A 27,148-nucleotide genomic window follows, 5' to 3' on the forward strand; every position below is an offset into this window, starting at 1 on the left:
TAGAGCAAAGCACGATACCTGTGAAAGACAAAGAGAATGTATTAAACGAGCATCGCAAGAGAAGAAGAGAAAAACAGACACAAAATTAACTAATAAAATTAACTAATAACTGACAGGTCCAAAAAGGAAGTAGTTGGAAAAGAGAAGTATTTGAAAAGGATAATTTGAGAAGAAAAACTATTAGATTACAAGCACTGGAATAAGTGGAAAAACAGAGAAGGCAAAAAATGAATAACGTTAAAACACATGAAAATTCGCAAGAACAAGAAGAAAACAGCAATTCAAAGTTATCATAATAAATGCATCAAGAATGTTAGAGCAATATCAACCAACGGAAGGACCTGCCGTGTCCCTACTACTTGAGGTGTGTGAGTGGATGAATTTATTGAGCTCTTCGGAATCTTCAAAGGACAAGGTACGATTCTGGTAGGTCACCTTAAAGATACAGGGGTGAAAGAGGCCATAGCGGGCGCCAAGAGAGTGAAGTGAAGGACGAAGGTTGAGAAATTCTTTCCGCCTGGCAGCTGTGGAGTTGGAAACATCCTGAGATAAGAAGACTTTTTGACCAAGCCAAAAAAACTGACTTTAGCTCTAGCTGCAGATAGAACAGAAAGTAAATCAGTAAACTTCAAAAAGAGGATGATGACTCCTCTAGGTCTGGCCGAAGGCGTAGAAGATGAAATACGAGGACCAAGTCTATTTGCTCTTTGGATACTAAGGACCGTAGATGGGGGCATATCCAATAATTTTGGTATAAAAGTTGAGAAAAAAGAGACAGGATCGTCTCCTTCTAAAGTTTCAGGTAGACTGTAAATTCGTAGGTTATTCCTCCTATTTCTGTTTTTCAAATCCTCAGTGTGCTGTTGCAGTCTGCGCACCTCTTTTTCTAGAGAATACATTTTTTGGGGGACATCCTGGATATAAGTTAACTGGTGTTCCATCGTAGACATACTACCCTCCATTGAAGACCATTTTTCTTCCAAAAAATGCATCTTACTATTTGTCCCCTCCACAAATGGACATTAGGCGCGTATTTCCTCCAGCAAATACTCCATGGAGATGGGGGAGGGCACCTTGTCAGGAGAGGGAGCGTCCTGCTTCAGACGCTTGGCGGTCATGGCTGGTGGAGAGGATTTATGAGATGTAGATTGCAAAGAGGGAGCGCAAGTTGAAGATGTTCCAGCCATGTCTTTAATGGAGGGTGAAGTTGTTTCAGGCAAAGTGGAAGAAGGCGTAGATGTAGGATTATGCCCTTTTGGAACAAATATAAATTGAGGTTTCCGTATTCTACCCATATAATGGGTTGAACGAATGCAACGAATGTCACAAGACAATATTGGCCAACCTGCAGCGTTGAATTAATGGAGCGGAGGATAACATAGAAGGAAGTACTGTAATAACTGAAGAGTGATGTCTCTCCTACCGGCCGCACAGCAAGTTCTCTGCTTAAATGGCAGATAGTATTTCCACAACTAGTTCATATGCAATAATAAGCTGTTACACCTTGTAGAACAAATCGTCAATTCCAGAACCATCTCTTCCCTTCACATAGAAAACATTCCATATAATCCAAAGGATTCCAAGGAAGTACCGTGAAATGTGTCATGGACGAAGCACAACCTGCTAGGCAACACAGTAAATGTAGGTGAACCAAGATGGTGAATAATCTGTGATAGTCTGCGGAGAATGTGTTCACGCACTTATGTTGTCTTTTAATGCCTTCCCAATGCAGTTTATTTAAAACAGTATCCTGGTGACGTAGACATGTGCTCTGGTACCTTTACATAATGTGTATTTACCCGAAACTCTTTGTGGAAAAAGTAAGTCAACAGCTTGTAAACCTTATTCTAGAATAATGAATTACTAGCCTTTAGGACACTGCATGACTTGGTAACTACCCTATGTCAGCATTGAACTGCTATAGGATCTTAATTTCACGGTCTATTAAATTTGCCAAGTACAGTTTGCTCTCTATTGCGGTCCAACATCTTATGAAGAAGAGAGGCACCTGAAAAATATTATACTTGTGAGGTAATACTGCCAGCGATATTTTCTTGCTTAAAATAGACCTGTCATGAATTTGAATTCCTTTATAAACACTGCCAGGCAAATAAGGAGTCAGCAGAATTCGGAGCCATTAGCACAAATAAAAGAGTTCCGCAGCCCTGGAGCACGAAGGTTCTGTGCGTCTTACAAAATGGCGGGTCTTCTGTGGAGAACATGTTCGTGCTCGTAGTGAAGAAAGCGGGACGCGTTACCTCAAGGAAAGCGGCTCATCCTGCTCCAGCGACGTTCTGACTGCAGGGAAAGCAGTTTCCGTGACACTAGCGATACAGGGAACGCATCGACGACGAGAAAGTACTCCCGGCGTTACGGAGCTCCCCGGCCAAGCGGCCATCTTGGTCGGCGCCGAGACCACGCCCCGCCGATCCGGAACTTTTGAGAGCTATCTTTGAGTTACTTGCCTATTCCCTTTTCTACGGAGAAATCAAACAGCTTCATGAGTGAAACAGCCTAAAATGCAGTGCTATAAAGTAAGTATATTTAGGAATTTCTTATAGTCATTGAGGCAATACTTGCCTGACTTGTGAAGTCACCTTTAGAGATCATCTTTGAAATAAGGGAAACATTCGAGAAAAATCTCATTACTTTTTGCAGGCTGAAAGAAGTAACTAGGACTACCTGTGAAAGGTCAGTAGGGCTGGAGAAGGGTCACGCACATGACATATTTGCCTCTAAATGGCTAAAGGCTGGTAGGGCAGATTCAGCCACATGTTGCACCTGTGGTTGAATCAGTGATGTTGGCCCCAGTCAGTTTCTTGTCAGAATCAATCTGAAAGGCTGTGTTGGTTGGTGCAGAATCAGTTAAATGCTAGTGTTGGATACGAAAATGTAATAGAGTTTTGGCAAGTCAGTCACTTCCTAAAAACTCTCCTACAGTTGATTGACTCCATCACTGCACTAGTGAATCAATATGAAAATGAGATAAATGTAAAAACCACAACAGGCATATTAGTAGAGCGCACATTCACCCTGACGGTCACATGGCACTGTTGACAGATAATGGATCCTTATTGTTGCCATGTTAATGGTACTCATGTTATCAACCCTGAAAAGATGAAAGGCTTAGTGGACAAGTCGGGATATTACATGAACTTATAACCATGGGGTTAAGCACAGGTCCCTGCAGTCCATTCAGGCATACTGGCCTAATTCAGTAATTTTGACAGATTTAACGACTTATACCGTAAACATATATTTGACTCTTACTTTCATAGAAGGTGAGCGATTGGAGATCTTGTGGGTCTAGTGCATTTATTAAGTTACTCAACCTGTAGGTCTAGTGGCAATATTTTAATTTTTCAAACTTGAAAGTCATTCCAGTCTTCCGGAGGCTTGTCATTTCTGAGTTTGATTACTGCTGTGCAGTTCCGTTCAGAATGTGCTCCTGGGGGTAATAGTGAGGAAAATAATCAGTTTGCAGTCTCCTCCCAAGATATCACATTCGCTTTCTAAAGGACCATTATAGATTCAAACACAGCAAGTCCTCCCCACTGCCTGTGTGTCAAGTTTACCTCCATCTTTCCTTTGAATATTTCAGATGTTTGTGATGAGCACCTGATTGTTAGCTGAATCTAGAGAGGAGCTCACCCGTGTTTTCCATCAGGGGATCTCACCGTTACTGACACTTGTAAATATATTTGTCCAAAGTGAGAAACATAACAGCATTTTAGCCGTACTTTCCTCTAAGAAAAGGAAGATTTAGAAGGTCTGAATATGTGCGGGCTCCTTTAGATATTCAAGTGTTGGATTATAAGAGGTAAGGTACCTTGATCATTTCTAATCAAGTTGAACGAAGTTAAAAACTGTACTATACATGTCTTTTTTTTTGTGAATTCAGTTCAACATGCAATTACTACCTAGGTGATCTACGATTTTTTAGAAATGCAGACTTCATCCAAATTTCTGATAATTTCTGTATGTAATTAGCACTCTTCTTTATGTTTTACAGTCAGATATATTGCATTGACAATGCTCATGGACAGTTGGTGCGAGACCTAGACTTCAATCCTAATAAACAGTACTATCTTGCCAGTTGTGGAGACGATTGTAAGGTGAAGTTCTGGGACACAAGAAATGTGAACGAACCTGTGAAGACCCTGGAAGAACACTCACACTGGTAGGTTTAAAACTCTGCTGTACTTTTTTTTTTAAATGATAGTGTTACTAAAAAATATACTCATCTCGAGATGTATAAAGTAAGACCCATTTAATATTTTATATGGAAGCTTGAATTTAAATTGAAGTTGTTCCAAACATTTAGGATCAATGGTCACTTTTAATATGGATATCCAAGCACAATGAAAAGTTCATTCTTTTGAATGAGAACATCTGCTTTGTGGATGTTGAAGGATACGCAGAACCCAACTTTGGTATGGCCTACACAAAAATGCACAAACCATTGTGTCTTATGGCTTCCCTAATTTTGTGCTCTTAAGGAGTGTCTTCCTTTATTACTTAACTTTTGCAATGCTGCATACCTGATACATACAAGTGTTAGCACTGACATACTTTCGTTTTTGTGAAGCTGTCGCTAATTCTGGCTCAATGTTGTTTTGGGGATTTCTGGATCTTAACCCCGGATGTATGATGGAACAGTGCATTCCGTTGTTACGCATGCCGTTACAACGCGAATGCCATTGAATAGGACACGTGCAGTTTTTACATCGCAACATCCATTACAACGCATGATTTTACAACGCATGCCATCACAACACATTTTTAGAAACTAGATTTACAACGCATTCCAATACAAAGCATATCAGCATATCATTACAACTCATTCCATTACAATACATAATACTTTTAGGGCAACAGTAGGGCAAGTGTTGGATAGTGTAGGGGTAAATATTACTATTCCCACTCCAGCGAGTGCAACAGAAGGGTAAGTGTTGGATAGTGTAGGAGTAAAAATTACTATTCCCCTCCAGTGAGTGCAACAGTAGGGTAAGTGTTGGATAGTGTAGAGGTAAAATGCGTTGTAATGGCATGCGTTGTAGTGACATGTGTTATAGTGACATGCGTTGTAATGGCTGCGTTGTAATGGCATGCGATGTAAAGGCTGTTGATTGTAATGACTGCGTTGTAAATATAGTGCGTTGTAATGACTGCGTTGTAATGGTTGTTTCCCATGCCATTACCGAAAATAATCTTTACCACGCATATTTTAACAACGATTATGTCTTTTACCACACATGCCTTTACAACTAACTTCGTTGTAAACGCATGAGTGTTAAAGGCATACACCTCGTAGAGGATTTCCCTGAAAATCTATAACAATTTCTCTAGATCTCAGCCCTTAGCCCTAAAACCGTACCCCTGGTGCAACCCTAAAATCACCCGGCCCCTGCCCTGAGCCCTAAAAACGGCCAATGGCGCTAAGGCTCCCTGCCCTAAAATAACACCACCCAAGCTCAGAACCCTAACGCCGGACCCGACTTATCACCAGCTCTGAAAACCCCCATGGTCCATGCCCTCCTGTGCAATCCTCTTTACCTCTGTGGGAACGTGCACACGCTCTGGTTGTTTTAATTTGTTTCCCCTAAAGTGGAAGCCTGGTCTCTTTGTCTCTTCAAACGATACCACCCACATGCCCTTACCACCTGTACCACAAATATACCCTTACAATTTGTGTACCATGCATATGCCCTTACCATTCATACCTTTACAACGTAATTTGTTGTAAAGGCTACACATGGTAAAGGCATATGCGTTGTAAAATCATGTGTGGCAAAGGCTATGGATGGTAACTGTACACATGTTGTAACAACCGCATGGTAAAGGCTATTTGTGGTAACAGTCACGTTGTAATGGCTGTTTCCCCAAAACACATCTTTTCAATCTGATAAGAGGTCGATTCTGTTGGGCCCTAAGTGGGGTCAGTCATAATCTTGTAAACTGTATTATGATGTTGACGTACCACATGTTAAAGAGTACGGTATATCATTTTTTTCTGTTTGACGACCATTGGGTCCTGATGAAATGTTCCCCAATAACCTTTGGAGTTTTTTTTTAGTGTTTATCTGGAATTAGTGAGGATTTATGTGGACCATAAAAAGACAGACTTGAAAGTTTTGAGTATATGTATGGTAAGACGAATTGAGGCAAAATAAAGATTTGCTGTGAATGAAGGCCCTATAGAGGTAGTTACAGTTTGAGAATTACGGTGTAAGTTTCATCCAACCTGAAATTAAAGAGTTATGTGGAAAGGCTAGTGTTCTCTTGGTCCCATGTAAACATAACCATGTAGAGGGCTGTGTACCATTAATTGCACATCTTGACTTAAGTGCCCATAGTGTAATCAAGAACTACCCCAAAGAGAGTAAAAGAGAGTAAAATGTAATAAAAATGTAATAAATAATTAAAGACCAGAACGACAAAAATCCAGTTAGTATAATTGCATAAATGCAGTTTTAAAGAGTTAAGGGAAAATAGCGTCAAAAAGTACAAGCGCCACCTGTGGCTATCTGGTCGTGCTGGACAGGGACAAAGTCACAAGTTCAGGCCAATCGCGTTGGAGCGTGGGCGGGCTGAACAAGAGTACTATAAATCCTGGTTGCTGAGCCATGCGTAGTCTGCGTCAAGCGTGTGTCACGCAGTATTGATTCCTAGGTGGTGCAAAGGTGTGATGCTAGGTCCTGTGTCGTTTTCGAGAGTGCTGTCGATGGGGGGCTTGTGATGAGAAGTCCTCCTTCCAGATGTGTCACTCACGGGCTGGTTCTGAAGAAGTTACGGGGCTTATGATGCGGAGGCCTGCATCGTTGTCGAGGATGCCATAAACAAGGGGTTTGTGATGCAAAGGCTTGCATCGAGGATGCGTCACACAGCGGCGGTTCTTGAAAGGCAGCGAGTGGCGATGATTGCTCTGCGCTGGAGACTAACAACGGCACTGCCTTGATGCTAGGTTTGGTGCGGTGATGCGTTGCGCATCGGCACCTATATCACCCTGCAGTTCCGCTGTGTCAGTTCTGCTGGGACTACAGCCTGAGCTAGTAGAGCACCTTAAGGCACATTTCCAGGGGTCCTGGCCTGTTGTGGCACCACCTGGGAGGGTAGGACCTGTAGCTTGCAGAGTCCAGGTGCTGGATTGAGGAAGCCTGTTCCGTCCCTGAGGCTTCTGATCAGGAGACCAGCCAGCTAGCCGTTGGATTCACTCTGGTGGTCTTGGGTTAAAGAGGCAAATCCAGTCCTTCACTCAGGCAGGAGGCCAGCAGGGCTACACAGCATGGCAGCAGAGTGACAGTCCTTCTTGCAGCAAACTTATAAAAAACAGAGTTCCTTCTCCTGAGTTCAATGAGTCATAGGTGGTGTTAGAATCCCACAGGGGACGTTTACATCACTGGGAGGGATTAAGATGTTACACCGGTTACCAAAGTTACAACTTAGTGCTAGTGGGGCCCAAAAGTAACATAAAAAACATGAAACAATTCTTATAAAAACATTTGTTCATTCATTTATTTGTGAATTTTTAAAAAAAAATTTGATCATAACATATTAATGCAATTAAAAACATATACACAAACGTTTTTCGTGAGGTTCAGACATTTAAAAAAACATACAATATTCTTTAAAAATTGCTATTCTAGCAATGTTTCATACAGATATTACAACATCAAGTTTACTAATCAAAAAGGATTTCTATAGGAACGAAATTGTCGACGCGGCGTTTCGGTGCCTCTTTATTATCTTGCACCTTCTTCAAGGACTCGTTCACAGCTTTATTTTATCTACAAAAACATATCATAATGCATATCCACAAATATATGTTTTTGTAGATAACGTTTGTGTATATGTTTTTAATTGCATTAATATGTTGTGATCAAATTTTTTTTAAAAATTCACAAATAAATGAATGAACAAATGTTTTTATAAAAATTGTTTCATGTTTTTTATGTTACTTTTGGGCCCCACTAGCACTAAGTTGTAAATTTGGTAACCGGTGTAACATCTTAATCCCTCCCAGTGATGTAAACGTCCCCTGTGGGATTCTAACACCGCCTATGACTCATTGAACTCAGGAGAAGGAACTCTGTTTTTTATAAGATTGTTGACCCAATCCTTTTCCTGCCAGAAAGGGTAGCTCCCTATACATAAGCTTCTTGCAGCAAAGCCATTCAATCTGCCACTCCCATGTCAAGAGGTGTCAAAAGGAGATTGTCAGTATTGCACCGCCAGGCAACCAAACACCACACTATAAGGATCTGATAGGCTCTGATACGCGCCATCCTATGCTCTTCTACTGCTGTTGGTCACTTCAGGCTGTTGAAGATATCTCCAGGCAGAATTGTAGTGCAGGGGAGGCTTTCAGTCGGGGCAGTATGCTGAATAGTCTTCTTTTCCCGGAGTTTTATTTAGCGCGAACTTAAACTGAAGGTATCAGAGTGCTTTACATGACAACCAGTTACGTTACACAAGAACACATTCATTTTTGTTAGACACAGGGAGGTTAAGTGATTTGCCCAGAATCACAGGATGTTAAGCATCATTGTTCAGACTCGAAACCGGTTCTCAAGATTTGAGATCGACCGCCCTTGCCTGTTAGGCCACATCCTCTCCCCAAGTCTTTGTTTGCACAATTATAAAAAGCCTGTACAACCAAGGATGCGCACAAAAAGTTATCTTCTCTTAAAAGCATATGCAACAAGGCCCAAGGCAAACCCGGGTAAGAATAGGAGGGGAGTCTGCCCCCACAGAAGTACTACAACTTTTCACTAATTACAAGATCCTCTGCCAAACTTGCAGTGGTTTAGCAAACAACCTCCAGCGAGGGAATAAAAAAGTACTATTATCAAAAATTGAGCAACAAACTGAGGGTGGGGGCATCAGTCCACCACCCAGTGCCCTCAGAATTAGAAATTTAAATTCAGCAACTCCACCAATGTCATCAAACAGAGCCTGCTCTAATCCATGATTGGAACCAAACAGAGGGTAACACAATGGAAGGAGACAATAAACACATGAAACTTGAGATGGGCAACTTGAATTATATTGTGGAACTAAAGATACAAATAGAGGCCCAAAGGAAAGTGGACCCAGTAATCAAACAGCCCAGTATGATTGAATACAAAGAATTTCAAAATCTAGACCCCTGCTTGTGGGTCACCAAATGAAACTATAATGACCTCTGTCCTAGGAAATCAAAGTAGTGGCCATTAAAAGTTTTAAAAATACACAAGTAAGTATGGATGAAAGTGATGACTCCCGTGAAAAACTAGAAGAACAATGTATTGAGGATGAGGGGCTCCTTTGTAGTGTAGTTCCTATATTCCCAATAGGCTCTGCGCATTGGAATAATATATTCAGCAGTGTAGACGTAGGACTGAGGTTATCTAGGTCTCTACTGACTATATTGGACTTAAGGTTTGCCAGCTAGCTCAGAGGTCACTAGAAACTTTCTCGAATAAACGAGGAGGAGTTTAACCTCCCTGGATTAGACAAGAAGGGATTAGCTTCTGACAACCATAAAACATGACAACTTTGCTCTCCCTGAATAAGAGTGTATCTCTAGAGTCGTGTGAAAACAATAGACAGCTATTTCACTCAGTCAAATGTGCGTACTTAGTTTCACCAGAATGCAGAGAAAAGAGAGACGGGCGTTTTCAATAAAAGGTGTTATTTATTGAGCAGTCTTCTTCCTCATACAAGAGAAATGAATTGCCACGATTGTAATGCTCATGGTAAAGTAAAGTGCGTACAGTAAAAGGAGGATTATAAAATAATACTGTAAAAGCATTGATATGGTTTCTTAGCCATATGATACTTTAAAATAGATAAAATATATACATACATATATACATTGACTAATCGTACTCAACTGGTGCTTCTAACTACGCCTACCCCGGTGTACCTGACCTAAGCCTAATACGTGGAAAGGTGTAAGTAAGTAGCAGTTTAAGTTAAGTTTGTTTTGCCAAGAATCTGACTCAAGAATTCTCTGTAAGGGTTTAGTCAGTTCCGTACCTGGGTAATAGAAAGCAGGAGGTCTTGTATCTCTTTCTCAGGACTCGATATCCCAGTAACCCGCGAAGGTATCTGGAAACACCGGAGCTGGATTTCTCGGCAGGAGAAAAGACAGCGTCTCTCTCAGTGCGTCAGGGAGGAGGGGCAGCGTCTGTGGGCTCTCGCATCAGCTGGGCTCTCGGGCAAGTAGCTAGCTGCTCTGCTCCAGAATCACCACCGTGTGTTTGCTTAAGGCAACGTTGGTATATTTATACCTGAAAGGTGCCTGGGTTTGACATAAGGTTGGACATAAGATGTCAATAAAGATGTCACTAAGAACTGGCCGTTCTTACAGTGCTTTACAGGAGTTCTAGGACGAAATCAAAACAAAACCAAGGGGGATTTCCCAGGTTGCTGGAGGCTTGGTTTTGTTTAGAGAACTCGGTGTGCTTTACTAGGGGGCCGGAGAAGTAGCCTTGCTTAATGTGACAGCATGTGCTACGACTGAATTATGGATATGATTGTTATGCCGGTGTATGGATATTATTGATTATAACCAGACAAGGGCATAAAATAGGAATATCGATTCAGGTTCCTAGATAAAACACTACACCCACTCCCCGAATTAATGTCCATCATTACTAAAACTTAAGCAATAGTAAACATAAAAGGTGCATGTGTATACCAACCCACCCCAAAATACATTTTTGCATTTGAAATGGTGTATGCGAAATACATGAAAATGATTATAGGTACTGTACGCTTTTCAAGCAGTGCAATCATTCATTAAAAAGGATGCATATATATATCGGCATGAATGATTTGCGAAATTTACACATGAAATGGCTCTTAATACAGAAAAAAGGGTCGAGACCATTCCATCACATATAAATACAGTTGCTGTAAATGTGCTAGAGGCTGACGTGATATATTGTCTTTAGAGTTCCTAAAATAGAAGCTCTGTTCTCTAAGAATAGTTCTACTTCAAGCAGAGTACATGTGCCAGAAAAAAGGTAAATATTTTGGAATCGGGAAAAAAAAAAATTCGCTTTCAGGGGAGAGAGAAAAAATATAGTTCCAAATATGTTCAGTAGCTTTTGTTTATCAAAGCCGAATGCCGAATTCAGAGTTCAGGGAACGCTGTGTAGTAGTTTGCTTAAAAGTTATTCTTTTTGTTCGGGGGAAAACATCATTTCAGACAGACTTTCAAAAAAGTGGTTTACCGCTTCAGGTGAAAGTTCGACCAAGTTTGAAAATGCCGCAACTGTGCAGTCGTGAGCATGATTGCTATCATCGATGACAGGATCAGCAGTGCTCACAGAAGGTCGTACCTGGGTGATGTTGCTCTCATCTCGTACTTCACTACCCTTTAATCGCAGTGGTGAAGTCTCAACGAATGCCGTCATCAGGATTGGTAACCGCTGGGGACAACACGATGCATGAGCCGTTACAGGACTTAGCAAAGTATCTGTATCCAATGGTACTGCTGATTGTAGTGTAAGACAGACGTCCAACACGCATTCTTCTCCGCATAGCATACATCGAAGCACAGGTAAGATACAATTCTGCCAGATGGGTCTGAATCAAAGAAACCAGGTCATATTCAGATCTCTTAGCCGGGCTAATCCAAGGACTTTAGTTATGCAGTCCCGATAGGGTATAGCTAGGATCGTTTCTTCCATTGTTGCTGGATTCCTGTCTGCGTTTTGGCTTGCCATAACGAAGCAGAAGTATCAAAAATAAAATGCCTGCTACGAGTCCCAACAGGAGTGGTAGGCCGCCAAAGACAGAATGGACAAAATTAGGAAAAATGCCCAGAACTGTTGTGAAGGGTGTTAACAGTCCCGAAAAATTGTCTTAAATATATGTGGGATACCGCCAGTATCAGACATATTTCGGATTTGGCTTAACATTTCTGCGAAATGTAGGGAACAATTTGCTGATAAAAGGTTATGTATCTCTGCCGTTGTCCTTGCGACTTGCAGATCATACGTTTCTTTTGATGACATCAAGGGCACAGTTGTCTGTAAAAGAACAGACTTCATTTTGCTTAAAGTATCAATTCGAATAGAAGAGATATTCAAAAATGGCCAAATATTTTCCTCCCTGTCTGGAGTGCTGTTTGGAAACAATACTTGCATACAGCAAGTGACCATGGAACTAACGCTAACTAGATAAGCTTTTCCTGGCACCATGCCACAACATCTGTGGTCCACTATTAGAATATAGCTCCCGTTAGAAAGCCGTCTAAAGAATGGCTCTATTTGAGTTGCAGGTGTGCCATGCTGGTGACATGGAAGGTTATTTGAAGTCCCCTCACAGGCCCCATGCAGGTCAATACCTTGACACAGAAGTATACCACTTAGTGATCTTTTACAATTATTACCACTAAGAAATACATTATGTTCCTTTTCACTATAACATGTGTGTGTGTAAGGTAATTTCCATGATGACTTAATGTACCCTTTACCCAACCTTTCATACTGGCCTGCTGGTATATATTGTGGTAAATTAAATTTACTTATTACCTCATTTCTGAATTTCTATGCTTAATAAATCATAATTTCTTGTCAATGCAAAGCGAGGAGTCCGTGGTGCTCAAATGAAGGAGGAGGAGACCAATAACTCGAGTTAAGGGGAGCGCTTCCAGCGCCAAGCGGGCACAGGAGCAATCTCTCAAGTCTCTCTCTTGAAGTGGGTATTTTATTTTCAACAGCAGGACATTTATACAGTCTTGGTCACGAGGCAAAATAGAGGAACAAACAGGTCATGGCAGATAGAGGAACAAAAATCAGCAAGAGGGGCAGATTGTGAAGAAATGGGGGCGTGTCTTAGGCTTCGTGAGGGGACTTTTGATGTGAAATAGTCTGACAGTTGGAAGGGGGAGGCTTCCTTATTTGGGGTTTGTGCTCGTGCTTCATGTCAAAAAGAGGAACTATCTTGTGTAAAACAGAGACCATCTGCTCTCTGGCTTGCAGTAACTATTTCTTAAAACAGGAACTATCTGCTGTTTCTGGGAATTGGCTGAAACACAGGAAGGGGTGGTCAATGAACTAAGATGCCAGGTGCAGGGTGTCTTACAGTTAAGAACAGGAACTATCTGCTGCTGGTTCCCAGAATTGGCAGAACCACAGAAATGTGTGTGTTCACAGTGTACAACCTTGTGCTTCGTCTATTAGTTGGTGTGGTTTCAGGGCCTAACCTCGGCGCTTCCTCTTTCAGTTGGGGGTGGTCACAGGGCAGTTGGTGTGACAGGCTGAGTTACCAACAATGGACAGGATGTGGCTGAGTCTCTGGCACAACTGGGGGAGGGCACACAGACAGGCTTCTTGGATTTGGCTCGACCACAAGGAGCAGGGGGTTGTGCAAGATTCAATGGGGATGTGAAGGACAGTTTTCAGACACATTGCTGAGAGCATGTCACACACAAAATGGGTGTTTGTCTGAGAAAAATGGCTGTCAGGCAGAAACAGGGAAATGATGGGGCACAATTGTCAATTTTATTTCCACATTCCCTCCTTGCCCCAGAGTGTACCTACATTATATCTCAATTTGCATGAGATCATTTATACATTCTTGTAACATGATTCTTTCCCTTTCTCTCTGCTGGACAAGTGGTTTAGGAATGCATTTTGCAGCGCATAGACCGCACAGGGCAGGACCACATTGGATGCAAAGGCAGCATCCAGTTATTATCAGGAATATTATACCTGCTGCTGACAGCAGTTGCCATCCCCAGGACGATATTATCTTCCAGAACCAGTCAGACCACGTCCAAGTGCCAGGTTCTTGATGTAAACTTACGGCTATCTTGTGTAATTTTGTTATGGCCGTGTATACAGATGGGGAATTATCAGGAATAAATATACAGCAGCTAGAGCCTATAATTTTACAGGCTCCGCCTCTGTCAGCCAAGATGATGTCAAGGACAAGGCGATTTTGGATAGTAACCAATCGTATGGCAGACTGCTCCTGGGTTAAGCTCCCAAGGGCAGACGCCGTCTGGTTTACAACAGACTCTAAGGTCCTTGTCAACCTGTGTATAAGCTTGCTGTTCTGTACAGGGCCAACAAAGAAGAAGAACCTTTTGTTAAAATCTGTATACTGTTCCCATGAGGTTTCCGTTTGGTCAACCAAGGAGGTATCGATCGTTCTTTTATGTCTGACATGGGGCACTTGGAGGTCTCGGTGGTAAGTGGATGGGGCCACAAAGAAAGGGGGTAACAGGAATGCTATATAGCAAGTTCCCCCCCCAGTTCAAGGGCAGCTGCACATAGGCCGTTTGGCCACAGACGAAATAAGTATGGCGAGATGCTAGGAATGAGGACTTTCCTCTGTCTTCAAAACATATAGTGGTATGACAGTCACTGTGTCCTAATGGAACAGAGCCATTTTTCTGGATGCACAGGTGTCCTTTTACTGGTGAGACCGAGATGGAAGGGGGACCAGCATTCTTTTTAGGTTTGGTATTTAACATCTTGTAGGACATGGTCATGTTCCCTTGCTTGTATTCTTCACTTTCTAGGACTGTACCTGTCGCCTGAGGATTTCCCTCCTTATTAGGGTAACAGGCAGTATTGAGTACCTTGTTTAAATCCCCCCAAGGCCACCCATTCTTGCATGAATTATTTCCGTCAGGGCAGGAGGTGGGGGTAGTATCGTCAGCTGTTATTAGGGCGAACCAGGCTTCACAAGTTCCATTATAAGAGAATGGGAAAGGAAAAAGAGGCATCCCTCCCTTTTTCTGATGAGGTGGGATGCGGCCACATATCCAACAATTGGTGCTATTACTGGCCTGCTGAGTGTGGTGTAGCATCTGTATGAAGGTATTGTTTCGCAAGGCTAGTCTATGGGCTTGTTCATGAGGGGGTAGGTCGTGATAGGTGTGTTCCTGAGTGCTGTTGGGTGTATGAGAGGTGTGTTGTGTTGGAGGAAAAACAGTGTGGAGAATCCAACCAAGACACGTCATAACTGCCATGAGGAAAAATAATACTGTCAAACATATAATAGGACCATTATATCTTTTTCTAGAGTTCATTTTTTCTTTCTCCCACATAGTCAAGGTGTTAACATCCATTCCCATGCTCCAACCGCTTCACCACTGGACCGACGCCCAATGGACTTAATTAGCCAGAGTCCGAATGGCAGACCTTAACTTTGATTTGTAATCCTGTTGTGGGGTTAGTTCCAAAGGCAATAAAGATTGTTCAGTCACAATGTCAGTGGGATTGGCAGGGCCATCAGCAACAGTGTCTTTTTGTCCAAAATGTTTCCGGCAGTGGCTTGCGTGGAGCCAGGCCTTCCTGCCCTCGACCTTCACTGCTGTCCGTGTTGTTAGTAGTACGAGTCTTGGCTTCTTCCACCTGGGCTGGAGGGGGCTGGTCCGGTCGAAGTTCCTCACAAGGACCCAGTCCCCGGGTCGGATGGCGTGTTCTTCCGGGTTGGTTTTGTCAGGGAAGGTGGCAGCAACCTGAGAACGACAAGATTGGAGTGCAGACATCAAGGAAGCCAGGTAGTCAGTCAGCATAGTACTGTCAACATCAGTTATTCTTTTAGGCCTTGGCGTACCCCACATATTTGGTGGTCTGCCAAAGACCACTTCATATGGAGATAAGCCAGTTCTGGAATGGGCTACCATACGCATGTAAAAGAGGGCAACCGGTAAGACTACCATCCAGTCCACGCCTTTGTCAGTGCATATCTTGGCCAATTTTGTCTTCAAAGTTTGGTTGTGTCTTTCTACTAGACCTGCTGCCTGAGGATGTCTTACACAGTGAAACTTCCAAGTGTACCCTAACAGAAGAGACACTTGCTTCATGAGTTCAGAGGAAAAAGGTTGGCCGTTATCTGAGTAGATGACACTGGGCAACCCATACCTCGGGAAAAACTCTCTAACTAATTGTTTAGCAGTTGTCGTTGCAGTGTAATCTGGGACGGGATAGGCTTCTGTCCATCTGGTCAGAGCACACACTGCAACTAGTACATACTTGTGACCTCTACATCTCTCCATCTGGATATAGTCCATCTGGAGAACTTCAAATGGATGGTCAGGGGGTTGGAATCCTCCCTGTTCCACCTTTGTGCCTTTTCCTGGGTTGAACTGATTACAAATCATGCACGTTTTAACTTTTTGTTTGGCTGCAGTTCTCAAATGTTTGTTGTGCCATATATTCTGTATGCTGTCTAACATTGCTTTTTCTCCCAGATGCGCTGGTCCATGTATGGTGTTTACCATAACCTGTACCATGGCATCCGGTAGAAACCATACTGCTCTTTCAGGTGTCATCCAGCCTTGATCTGTAAGGACCCCTCCTTTTTCCGTCCATTCTAGCAGTTCCTGTGGTGTGGCGTGACTTTGGACATCCTGGATGTCAAAAAAGGGGTCTCGTATTGTATATTGGCGATGTGGTATACTTAATTCTGTGTTTGCTGCTAACTTGGCTGCACTGTCTGCAGAATCATTTCCTTTTGATATTTCATCTGTTCCTTTTGTGTGTGCTTTACATTTTAGCACTGCGATTTTCTCTGGTAACTGACTGGCCTCTAAGAGGGCAGTGATGAGTGTAGCATGCTGTATTCTGGACCCATGTGATGTGAGAAATCCTCTCTCTCTCCACAATGTACCGAAGTTGTGTACAACTCCAAAGGCATATTGTGAATCAGTGTAGATGTTAACTGACTTTCCTTTTGCTAAGTGACATGCTCGTGTTAGGGCTATGAGTTCTGCTGCCTGTGCCGACAGTATCTCTATCTTGTGTGCTTCTAAAGTGTCTACACCATTTGTGACGGCATAGGCTGCTGCTAATTCTCCTGTGGGGAGTCTCATACATGAACCATCAACAAAGAGTGTCATTTCTGCCTTAGCAAGGGGAGTATCTTGTAAATCTGGTCTTGGTTTGGTCACTAAATCAATTATGTCAATACAATCGTGAATTTCTTCAGTAGCAGAGGTCAGTGGCAACAGTGTTGCTGGGTTTAAAATGTTGCAGCGTCTAATCTCAATGTGTGGCTGAAAAAGTGTCATCTCATATCCGGTGAGTCTGGCTATTGTCAGATGCTGTGTTTGTGTTCTGTTTAACAGAAGTTCTACAGCGTGTGGGACCTGAACTATCAGATGTCCCAATACAATAGAATCGCTTTGTCTAATAGCTTGTGCAGTAGCTGCTACTGATTTTAGACATGCAGGCAATGCTTGTGCTACTGGATCTAATGTGCTTGAAAAATAACCACATGGTTTGTTTGTCTGCTTGAAGTTGGGTCAGAACTGATAGTGCTGTACCTGAGTTTTCTGTTACAAATAATGTAAAATCTTTGGTGTAATTAGGTGTTGCCAGCACTGGGGCTTGACACATAGCTTTTTTAAGAGACTGAAAGGCTTGCGTGTGTTCATCTGTCCAGGGTAATTGTGGAGTAGCGCCAGCTTCGAGTGTTGTCAGCTGCACTAATGGTTTAGAAATGAGTGCAAATTGTGGGATCCACTGTCTACAATATGAGGTGAGACCAACAAAGGCTCAAACTTGTTTCTGTGTTGTTGGTTGTGGTATTTGTAGTATGAGCTGGATGCGTTCCTGTGTAAGCTGCCTACCCTCCTTTGACAGCAAGTGCCCTAAGTATGCCACTTGCTGTAAACAAAATTGGAGCTTACCAGGGGAAACTTTATGGCCATTTGCAGCTAGGAATTCATTCTAGTACTAGTAGTGATGCTTCAGCACATGCTGCGTCAGATCTGTCCGTAATGTGGATATCATCAACATATTGTAGTATGGCTGTATCCGTGGGCATTTGAACAGTATCTAGTTGTCTTTTTAATGCTTGGCTATATACGCTTGGACTCTCTGTGAAACCTTGAGGAGCTCTTGTGAATTGGAAACTTCGTCCTTGTAAGGAGAAGCCAAAAAGGTATTGACTGTCTGGGTGAATAGGTATGCTAAAGATTGCGTTTTTCAAGTCAATGACTGAAAAATGCGTTGCTTCCGCATCTATGGCTGTGAGTAGGGTGGAGATGTCTGGAACCACAGGGTGTTGTGGAACGACACATTTATTGAGCTCTCTCAAATCCACCACTAGTCTGTAGACTGGTGGTGTTCCTGGTTCCACTTTTTTATGAACTGGTAAAACAGGGGAATTGCAAATGTTAGAAGTTGTTTCCTTAATCACACCTGACTGTATTAGGTCCTGAATAATTAACATTAATGCTTGTTCAGCCTGAGGTGGAATTTTGTATTGCCTTATACGTGGTAGTTGGGCTCCCTCTTTCAGTGTAACCTTGTGAGGTGTTATTTCCATACATCCTACTGTGGTGGAATCAGTGGCCCACAGGGTGTGTGGCAAATCTTTCAAACGCTCATCTAATTCTCTACTTGTGTAGTGGCCCTTGAAATCTCGCAGAAATAGTCTGACATCTGTAGGTGAGCAAACAATGACAGCTCCTAATTCTTTCAATGTTTTTATACCAAGCAAGTTTTCTGGACATGATTTTGTCAATATAAGATCTGTAGTTGTCGTGAGGGGACCAACCTGCAAGGGCAGTGGCTTTGACGCGACCTTTGTCACAGGTTGTCCCGAGAAACCCAGAGAAATACTTTTTGAACCCGAGAGAGGAGCCTCTGGGACCTCTTGATGGCTTATTGTTGTTTTACTGGCCCCAGTGTCTAGTAGAAACTTCCTATCCTCCCCAAGAAGTCGGACCTCTATAAATGGACCTGTCTGATCTACTGGAATGGGGATTAGGGGCAGTTTGTCATCTTCTGTCTCTCGGGGCAACATCATGAGAAATCTGGGTAATATTCAGTGTAGGCGCTGTCTATAATATTCATTTGGGCCATTTGTGTTGTCAGTGGAACTGAAGGTGTTGAACTGTCTAGGGAACCATTCTGTTTTGGCTGATATGGGCGTGGCTGGGTCTTACCAGTAGCCAAATTGTGCTTTAAGACAGGGCAATCTTTAACGAAGTGTCCCATCTTTTTGCAATAATTACAAGTGCTTTTTATATTTGTCTGGCTACTTGGTGTCTGTTGACGCTGGGGTGCAGTTTGGGCTACTAATGCTTTCATCTTTGTGTCTTTCATGCGTTTCTTATTATTTTCTTCTTCATCCCTAATGCGATTTTGGTGATATTGTAGCATTTGTAACACCTGTGGAGGTGTATGTGCTTGCCAGGTACTTTCTACTTTTAGTACTCTGTCCTTAATGGCTGGCAAGGCGTTATCTACTAATTTGGAAACAAACAGATGCGGGTAAGCTTCACTTGTCGGCGTAAGGCCGCTATTTACCGCAAAACATTTTTCAAGTCTGGTGTAATAATCTCCTATGTCTTCACCATGTTTCTGTTTGCAGGAGGAAATGGCATCCCAGTCCTCCTTTTTCACTGTTAGTAACTGTGGTAGCACCTTTAAAATAGTGCCAGGAAGTGCTTTTAGTCTGTCTCCTATACCTTGACCTGCTACTCTGGTATTTTCGTCAATCTGAAGTTCAGTCCATCTAATGTGTTCACCTGCTACTTCCCAATCTTTTTCTCTTAGTTTGTCATATATACCTGATGGCAACAATAATTTCAGAATTGCTGTGATATCAGAAAGAGTATATGTTCCCATCATTAATACATCTCCTAATTCCTTAAAGAATCCAGCAGGATCCTTTGAGTGGGAGGGAACCATCTCTTTCATCCTTAGTAACTCAAGTTTTGTCAAGGGTACATAAATGAAGACGCGTTGTAGCGCTCTATTTGTGTCAGCTCTGGGGTGGACCTCTCTCATGGGGAACTGGCGTGTTTGAGGGAGTCTATTAGTTGATCCACACGTATTATTGAAAGATTTATATTCAGTCTTTTTCTGGTATTTCTGTCTAAAATCTATAAATGTGTTGAGAAAAACTGAACTATTGTGGAGGAACATGTTATCAGCGCAGTCAGACAGAAAATCTTCGAGTCTTGGATCATGTTTAAAATGAGTGTCATTGAGTGTGATGAGATGTTGTACCATGTAGAGACTTGCTAATCTTTGATGTGAGCGTGGTAATGCTAGAAAAAGCTGGGCTATGAGATCATTGTCATATATCTTATATTGAGAGACCCATAGGGTCGCAGTTCTGGCTATTTCCTCCTCCTCCGGTGTAAGCGGAGGTTCCTGGTCTAACCAGTAGTCTAATGCATTGGATGTATTTTCAAATAACTCATCTGGAGATGACCGTTCAGAGTGACCTTGGAGGAATGTAGGCGGGGGTGTTCGTGAATTAAGGGCGGAAGAACGAACGGGTAGGACTTTTTCAGTAGGTTCAGTAATTTCCTCCTCAAGTTTCTTATTCTCTTCATTTGTTTGCAAGTTTTGCAGAATACGGGTCACCTTACGGGTGAACCTGTCTAGTGCATCATTTATAAGTTCTAGACTAGTGTGGTTGGATGCGGAATCTAATAAGTCAAAAAGTGAAACTGGTACATTTCTTTCCTCTGCTTGTATGTGTTTTATGAAACAGCAAAGAAGGAACCTATACATGTGCATTTTTACAGGGTGTGATCTTCTTGTAGTCATAGCGTTAATGGCTCGTGAGTTCTCTCCAGTACGAAGAAACTCAGAGGCCGCTTGAAGAAATGTGTCAATTGCTGGTAGATGTCTTATTTCTTCCCAGGAGTCATGAAGTATTTTACTTATTCGGCCCGCCTCCCCTGTGTTGCTCGGAGTCGGGTCATAGGGGCAGTCGGGAATTGTTTTACCTGGGTCTGGACCTACGGCACCCCCTTCTGGAGTGAGAGGTGGTGCGTTATGTTGTAAAAGGGGTGGCGGAGGCAGAGGGTGCTGAATTACTGGAACTTCATATGGAGGTGGAGTATCTAAGAGAAAATTGGTGAAAGTATCCTCTGGTAGTGGGGCTGTAGGCTGTGCTGATGCAATGTTAAGGTTTTCAGGTGCAGATGGCAATACAGGATAAAAACCAGTAGAAATGGCTGATTGTTCCCTTTTATTCCTTTCACTAACTACTTCTTTCCCTATTTCTTGTAACTGTTCTTTCTTGGCCTGCTCTGACATTCTCTTACCCTTTTCAACATTATGCAATTCCTTCTGTTGCCTCCTATGGGCTTCTTTTCTCCATAACTCCACTGAGTCACTCTGTGACTGGCGGACTCTCTTTTTCTTCCATAACTGTTCCTCTAATTTTATAATACATTCCATGTCAAAAGTACCATTTTCAGGCCATCTATATCTGTGTTCTAGGTCTTTAGTATAATCCACCCATAAATCACAATAAATAATTGCACCGACACCATGTTTTGCATACATGAAGTGTCCTGGAGTATCCCGAGGAGGAAGGGGAATTTCCTTCTCAAGAATACTCCTTTTGGTTGCCATCTTACGTATTTTCGAGAAAATAGGTATGATGGCAAGACTTTCAAAGATTTTAGAAGTGAGAAAAACACAAACAGAACAAATATCTTTACCGTACCCACGAAAGAGGTGAGTCCGTCTTTTATACTAGTTTAGTAGTCCTCACAAAATAAGTGAGAAACACATAAAAACATGTATCTTTACCGTGCCCACAAGGGAGTGAGTCCGTCTTTTATACTAGTTTTAGTAGTCCTCACCAAAGATAGGTGAGAAACCAACAAAACGCGTATCTTTACCGCCCCCACAAAAGCTGTGGGTTCGTCTTTATACTTTTCAGCAGTACTCACCGAAAAATAACTGGAAGGCCTCTTGAAGATTTTGGAAAAAAACGCGGCGCGCAGTTTCAAGGTGGGATTTGTAGAACCTCGGACTCGTCTGCTTCGCAGGTTGGGCTTTGGTTCAGGACGTTCCGCTATTTCCTCACCGCCTCGTGTGGATGCTGGGCCGCAGTCGGTCCCCCTCTTCGCCTTGAGGGAGTTAGCGGGAATTCCCCGCGTTGTGCACTTTTGAAGTCCGTCAACGGTCAGGAGGGGACAGTACCGGGTCCAATATCGCTGGCGCGTGGGGGAAAGGGAATGTCCCTGTTCCGGGCGCCAATTAATGTGGTAAATTAAATTTACTTATTACCTCATTTCTGAATTTCTATGCTTAATAAATCATAATTTCTTGTCAATGCAAAGCGAGGAGTCCGTGGTGCTCAAATGAAGGAGGAGGAGACCAATAACTCGAGTTAAGGGGAGCGCTTCCAGCGCCAAGCGGGCACAGGAGCAATCTCTCAAGTCTCTCTCTTGAAGTGGGTATTTTATTTTCAACAGCAGGACATTTGTACAGTCTTGGTCACGAGGCAAAATAGAGGAACGAACAGGTCATGGCAGATAGAGGAACAAAAATCAGCAAGAGGGGCAGATTGTGAAGAAATGGGGGCGTGTCTTAGGCTTCGTGAGGGGACTTTTGATGTGAAATAGTCTGACAGTTGGAAGGGGGAGGCTTCCTTATTTGGGGTTTGTGCTCGTGCTTCATGTCAAAAAGAGGAACTATCTTGTGTAAAACAGAGACCATCTGCTCTCTGGCTTGCAGTAACTATTTCTTAAATCAGGAACTATCTGCTGGTTCTGGGAATTGGCTGAAACACAGGAAGGGGTGGTCAATGAACTAAGATGCCATGTGCAGGGTGTCTTACAGTTAAGAACAGGAACTATCTGCTGCTGGTTCCCAGAATTGGCAGAACCACAGAAATGTGTGTGTTCACAGTGTACAACCTTGTGCTTCCTCTATTAGTTGGTGTGGTTTCAGGGCCTAACCTCGTGCTTCCTCTTTCAGTTGGGGGTGGTCACAGGGCAGTTGGTGTGACAGGCTGAGTTACCAACAATGGACAGGATGTGGCTGAGTCTCTGGCACAACTGGGGGAGGGCACACAGACAGGCTTCTTGGAATTGGCTCGACCACAAGGAGCAGGGGGTTGTGCAAGATTCAATGGGGATGTGAAGGACAGTTTTCAGACAAATTGCTGAGAGCATGTCACACACAAAATGGGTGTTTGTCTGAGAAAAATGGCTGTCAGGCAGAAACAGGGAAATGATGGGGCACAATTGTCAATTTTATTTCCACAATATTCTTGACAGAATTTAAATTTGAAAGTTGTTATCGGAATAGTTATTATTCCGTGTATTACCCATTCAATGACAGGTCGTTCTGACATTGTCAATGGTAATCTCTCAAGTTTTTCAATGCTCAGAATTGTATATTCCGCTCCTTTCTGTGCCAAGCTGATTTGTGTATCAGTAAGGTTAAATATAGAGAATAATGACGTTGTGTTGATTAAACGCCAAGGCACGTAGCCTGAACGCAGATTTTGTAACGTCCAGTCTAGCTGTACAATAGAACGTAATTGTGACTGACCATGTTGTAACATTAGCAAGTCCTGTTCTATTATATCTATAGCAGATGATACAATGCTGTCCAGTGAATATATTCTGGAAGACAGAGTCATTAACCCATTGGCCACAACAGAAAGTGATTTTTCCAAATTAATACGGTCAATTTCCCGTATTTTGTCTGCTGTTTCAATTTGCGTTTCTTTCCAAGCTTCGTTGTAAGCTGCATATATACCGGCCGCTATGAAACGTTTTTGACGCTGTTTGCGTGGTCCCATTATGAAATCACGCAAGTCAGCACCGTCTTTAAGTAAAGTCAAGTGTTGCTTAATTTCTGCCAGTGTGAATTTCTGTAGCCATTCGAGGCAGAGTTTTCCTACACTGTATGTTGTAACTATCCCTGGATGTTGTCTCTGGGAGTATCTAGGGTCTGGCCTGGTCAATTTGAACCCCTGTATTTTGTTCTGGAATCTATCTTGACACTTATTTGTGTCTGTGGGCCAGATCAACCATTTTTTCCAATCAGGATGTGTTCTGTTTTGGTTAAAAATATGGGATACGTCTATCTCAACATCTGTAGTGCTATTCCTGTCTGGTGTTGGCTTTTGAATAGACGGTTTGTTTAAGTCTTTAATTTTGGCTAGGCCAAGACAGGTTGTCTGTTGGATGGTATCATTCAAGAATATAATTTGTTCTGGGATCATGCAGGCTCTAAATAATGATTCTATACCTTGGACCTGCCATTCTTTGGTACCCCAGATGGTTTTTGTTTCAATATTGTTTTTCCAAAAATCTAAACCAAATGTAGTCATTTGTTCATAAAATGCTTCTGAATATATTAATTTAGTGTTTGTCAGCATTGTTTTCATTCCTGTCTTATTTAACATTTTGAAATAAAAGGCTTCTGCTTCACTTGTGTTAAACCCTGAGAAGTATGGGAATTTCTCATAAAATGTTTTTGAACTGCCTTTTGGTGGAGTTGCACAATGTTCCCATTGATTATAATTTAAAACATTTCACGGTTGAGCAGATTTATGCAAATAGTGATGTGCAAAATGGTTGTAGCAGTACATTTCTTCATAATTAGATGAACCCTGCAAGTAATCATGTTCTGTAAATTTTGCTGACATTACTAAATCTGACATCATATCATTAATACTTTCAAAGTCCCAATCATCAGAGAATGTGCTCGGTTTTACAAAGTCACTCAATGAAATCTTAAACTGGTGTGGATACTTCAAGAGCTCAACCGGGCCATAAATATCGTAATCTGTTTTGTCCCAAGCTACCCCATCGGGTATTGGATTGGCTGTGACATTCACGGATGATAATTCTCTTTTCTCGATGTGGGATGACTTGTGTGGCTTTAGGACCAAGTTGATGTTCTGACTTGCTGTGTCCATTGTACTATATTTTCCCTCAATGAATTTTCCCAAACAAAGAACCATGATGAGCCAAAGCAGGAGGAAAAGTACACCTAACACAATCCAAAATTCAATCCATGGAGAAATCAGATAGGTTTCTTTGAGTTGATGAAAGAGTTCTGTTACTTTGTTTTTAAAAGATTTCGTTGTTGGCTGTTCTTCAGGCTCGCTTGGATCCTCAGAAAAGTCATCGAAATTGATGAAGTAGCCAGATGCAGTTCTATCAATTGTTGGAATCGCTTCCGGATTTTTATTTGCTTTTGGAATTTTCTTTGTTTCATTAGCATAGTCTGTGGCTACATCGTTGTAGACAGGTGTTTCTTGATGAACTGTTTCAATTTGGGCTTCAAGAGGAACAAGTTCCATGGCATTAATGCATAGTCCCTTTTTAATCACTGCAGGTTTATCAAATGTGATTAGTCTCTCAGTTTGAACCTCTTGGATTGTAGCAAGATTTGGTCTTCTGCTATTTCTTGGGAGTCCACAGGGCCTACTACTTATTATTGGCCACATGATTGTGGTTTTACCAGGTCGATTGATACAACTCGGTTCTCCTTTTTACCAGCAAGGGGCGGTAGTACAACTGATCTTGTTCCGTTGACAGCTAAGACAGGTACTGCTTTTCTGTAAGAAGGCCCAAATTCCTTCTTCACCGCGATCTTCTCTCTGACCAGATCCCCAATCTTTGGAATCCAGACAGGCCTTGCTGGGACAGGTGGTTTCTCTTCAGTGGCTGTTGGCTGCTGTTTTAGCTTTACGTTGCTCCGGTCTTTTCTTGTTTCATTCAAGTCCTGTAAAATAGCCAAACGATCTTTGATATCAAAACATTTTTCTTCTACCATTGAAGTCTGACTATCGAGGTCCTGAATGTACATTCTAGTCCCGAACAATAGTTCATACGGACTGAAACCTTTTAGGGAATTTCTTGGCAGATTGTTAAGACTACGTTGGACACTTGTTAAATGTTGGACCCACCCATCACCCGTACCTAATACCCTCACCATTATAGATTGCTTTATGTCTCGGTTTTTTCTTTCCACAATCCCGTTTCCCTCAGGATGGAAGGGACAAGAGTACCGCAATGCAATGCCCATGCTGGTCATGGCCTCCTTATAAGCTCAAGAGCTAAAAGCAGGACCCTGGTCAGAATGTAGCATGCCAATTGCGTATGTGCCGATATAGACTCTCAAATCTTTTATAACAGTTCTGGCGTCAGCCGAGCGCTGGTGTCTACATTTTAAGTGAATCTAGTCTTAAATAATATACATTGGGACGCATGTTTCCTGTTTAATCATGCGTATAGATCGCCTTATGCTTTCTATTAGGTGTTCTGGCACTACTTCGGCCGGTTCGCCACTGCGATCTCTGTTGCAATTTTCACAATTGTTTGCAAATTTGTGATTATCCACGCTCATTCCCGGCCACCAGTATTCTGATTGTAATTCTGTCAGAGATTCCTTGATCATCAGATGCCTTAGACCTAATCCCATATGTGCTTCTTGTATTAAGAAGATTCTCCTGTTCGTGTTTGGAATTACTCTATCCCCCACTCCGGGGATTTGAGCAAAAGGAACGGAGTTTGCATCGATTATGTATGTATAATTGAGTGGATAGTTCACGGGTAATGCTGCACAGTTGCCTTTTGAAGACGTTTTTACCGCCAGCATGGTTTCCCCGTCTATGTATTTTTCTGAACGCTTTTTTGTGGCTACGAAAGCCGGATTAGTTGCTTCCGCTGTGGCTGTCTCAGCCAATGAATTCTCTGCAGCGTGAATGCCATCACGCTGATGACTCAGTGTATGTATCACGTGAGTCTTTTGTAGTTCTTTCTTCAAAAGAACTACTTGTTCCCAAAGCGATTTTTGCTTGATTGTGGCACCTGTGTCATCTTTGTAACCGTTTTCAACCCATTTCTGCAAGTCTTTATTGTATGATTTGACGCAGGAATGCGAATCGCACACTATTAGTGTCGGGAATTCGCGATTGGCAATGTCGAGCGCCATTTTTAAAGCTATTAATTCAGTTTGTTGACCTGAATTGTCTTTTACAGATTGTGACATTGTTACCAGTGGTCTCAATTTTCCTCCGTGCCACCGGCATTTGACAACCTCGCACGTAGCGTTATTAGCTTGCTTTCCCCAAACTGAGGGTTGTGTATATCCGTCTGTATATATTACACAGGCGTAAAGTTGTATGGGCAGAATTTCGATTGGCAGAGGATATTCTCTTTCATATGTTAGATATTTCAATTTTTTCATTTCCGGGTCAAAATAGTATTTCACTTTTTCTGTAGCAAGAGAATTCTCCCATTGTATCCATTTTGGATCTAATGCCACGGTAGTTAAATTACGTGGACTTGTTAATGCCTCGAAGGCTGATTCTGCTGTTAAAACAGTAATCCGTCTGCCTTGGGCCTGGGCTCTTTCTTTTGCTACAGCTGTTTGAACCGCATTTACAACATTTTTCGCAAGAC

The 27,148-nt window shown here is 42.3% G+C and overlaps 1 protein-coding gene across 1 annotated transcript in view; it reads left to right on the forward strand.

Annotated features, from left to right (window-relative positions):
* Positions 1-27,148, forward strand: part of EIPR1 (EARP complex and GARP complex interacting protein 1) — an 871,634-nt gene that overhangs the window by 820,205 nt on the left and 24,281 nt on the right. Inside the window, exon 7 of the mRNA XM_078647875.1 lies at positions 4,013-4,180. Within this exon, the coding sequence (XP_078504001.1) occupies positions 4,013-4,180 (168 nt within the window). The remainder of the gene's footprint in view (positions 1-4,012; positions 4,181-27,148) is intronic.

Source organism: Lissotriton helveticus, chromosome 6 (genome assembly GCF_964261635.1).
Source record: "Lissotriton helveticus chromosome 6, aLisHel1.1, whole genome shotgun sequence".
In the NCBI taxonomy this organism is placed as follows: Eukaryota; Metazoa; Chordata; class Amphibia; order Caudata; family Salamandridae; genus Lissotriton; species Lissotriton helveticus.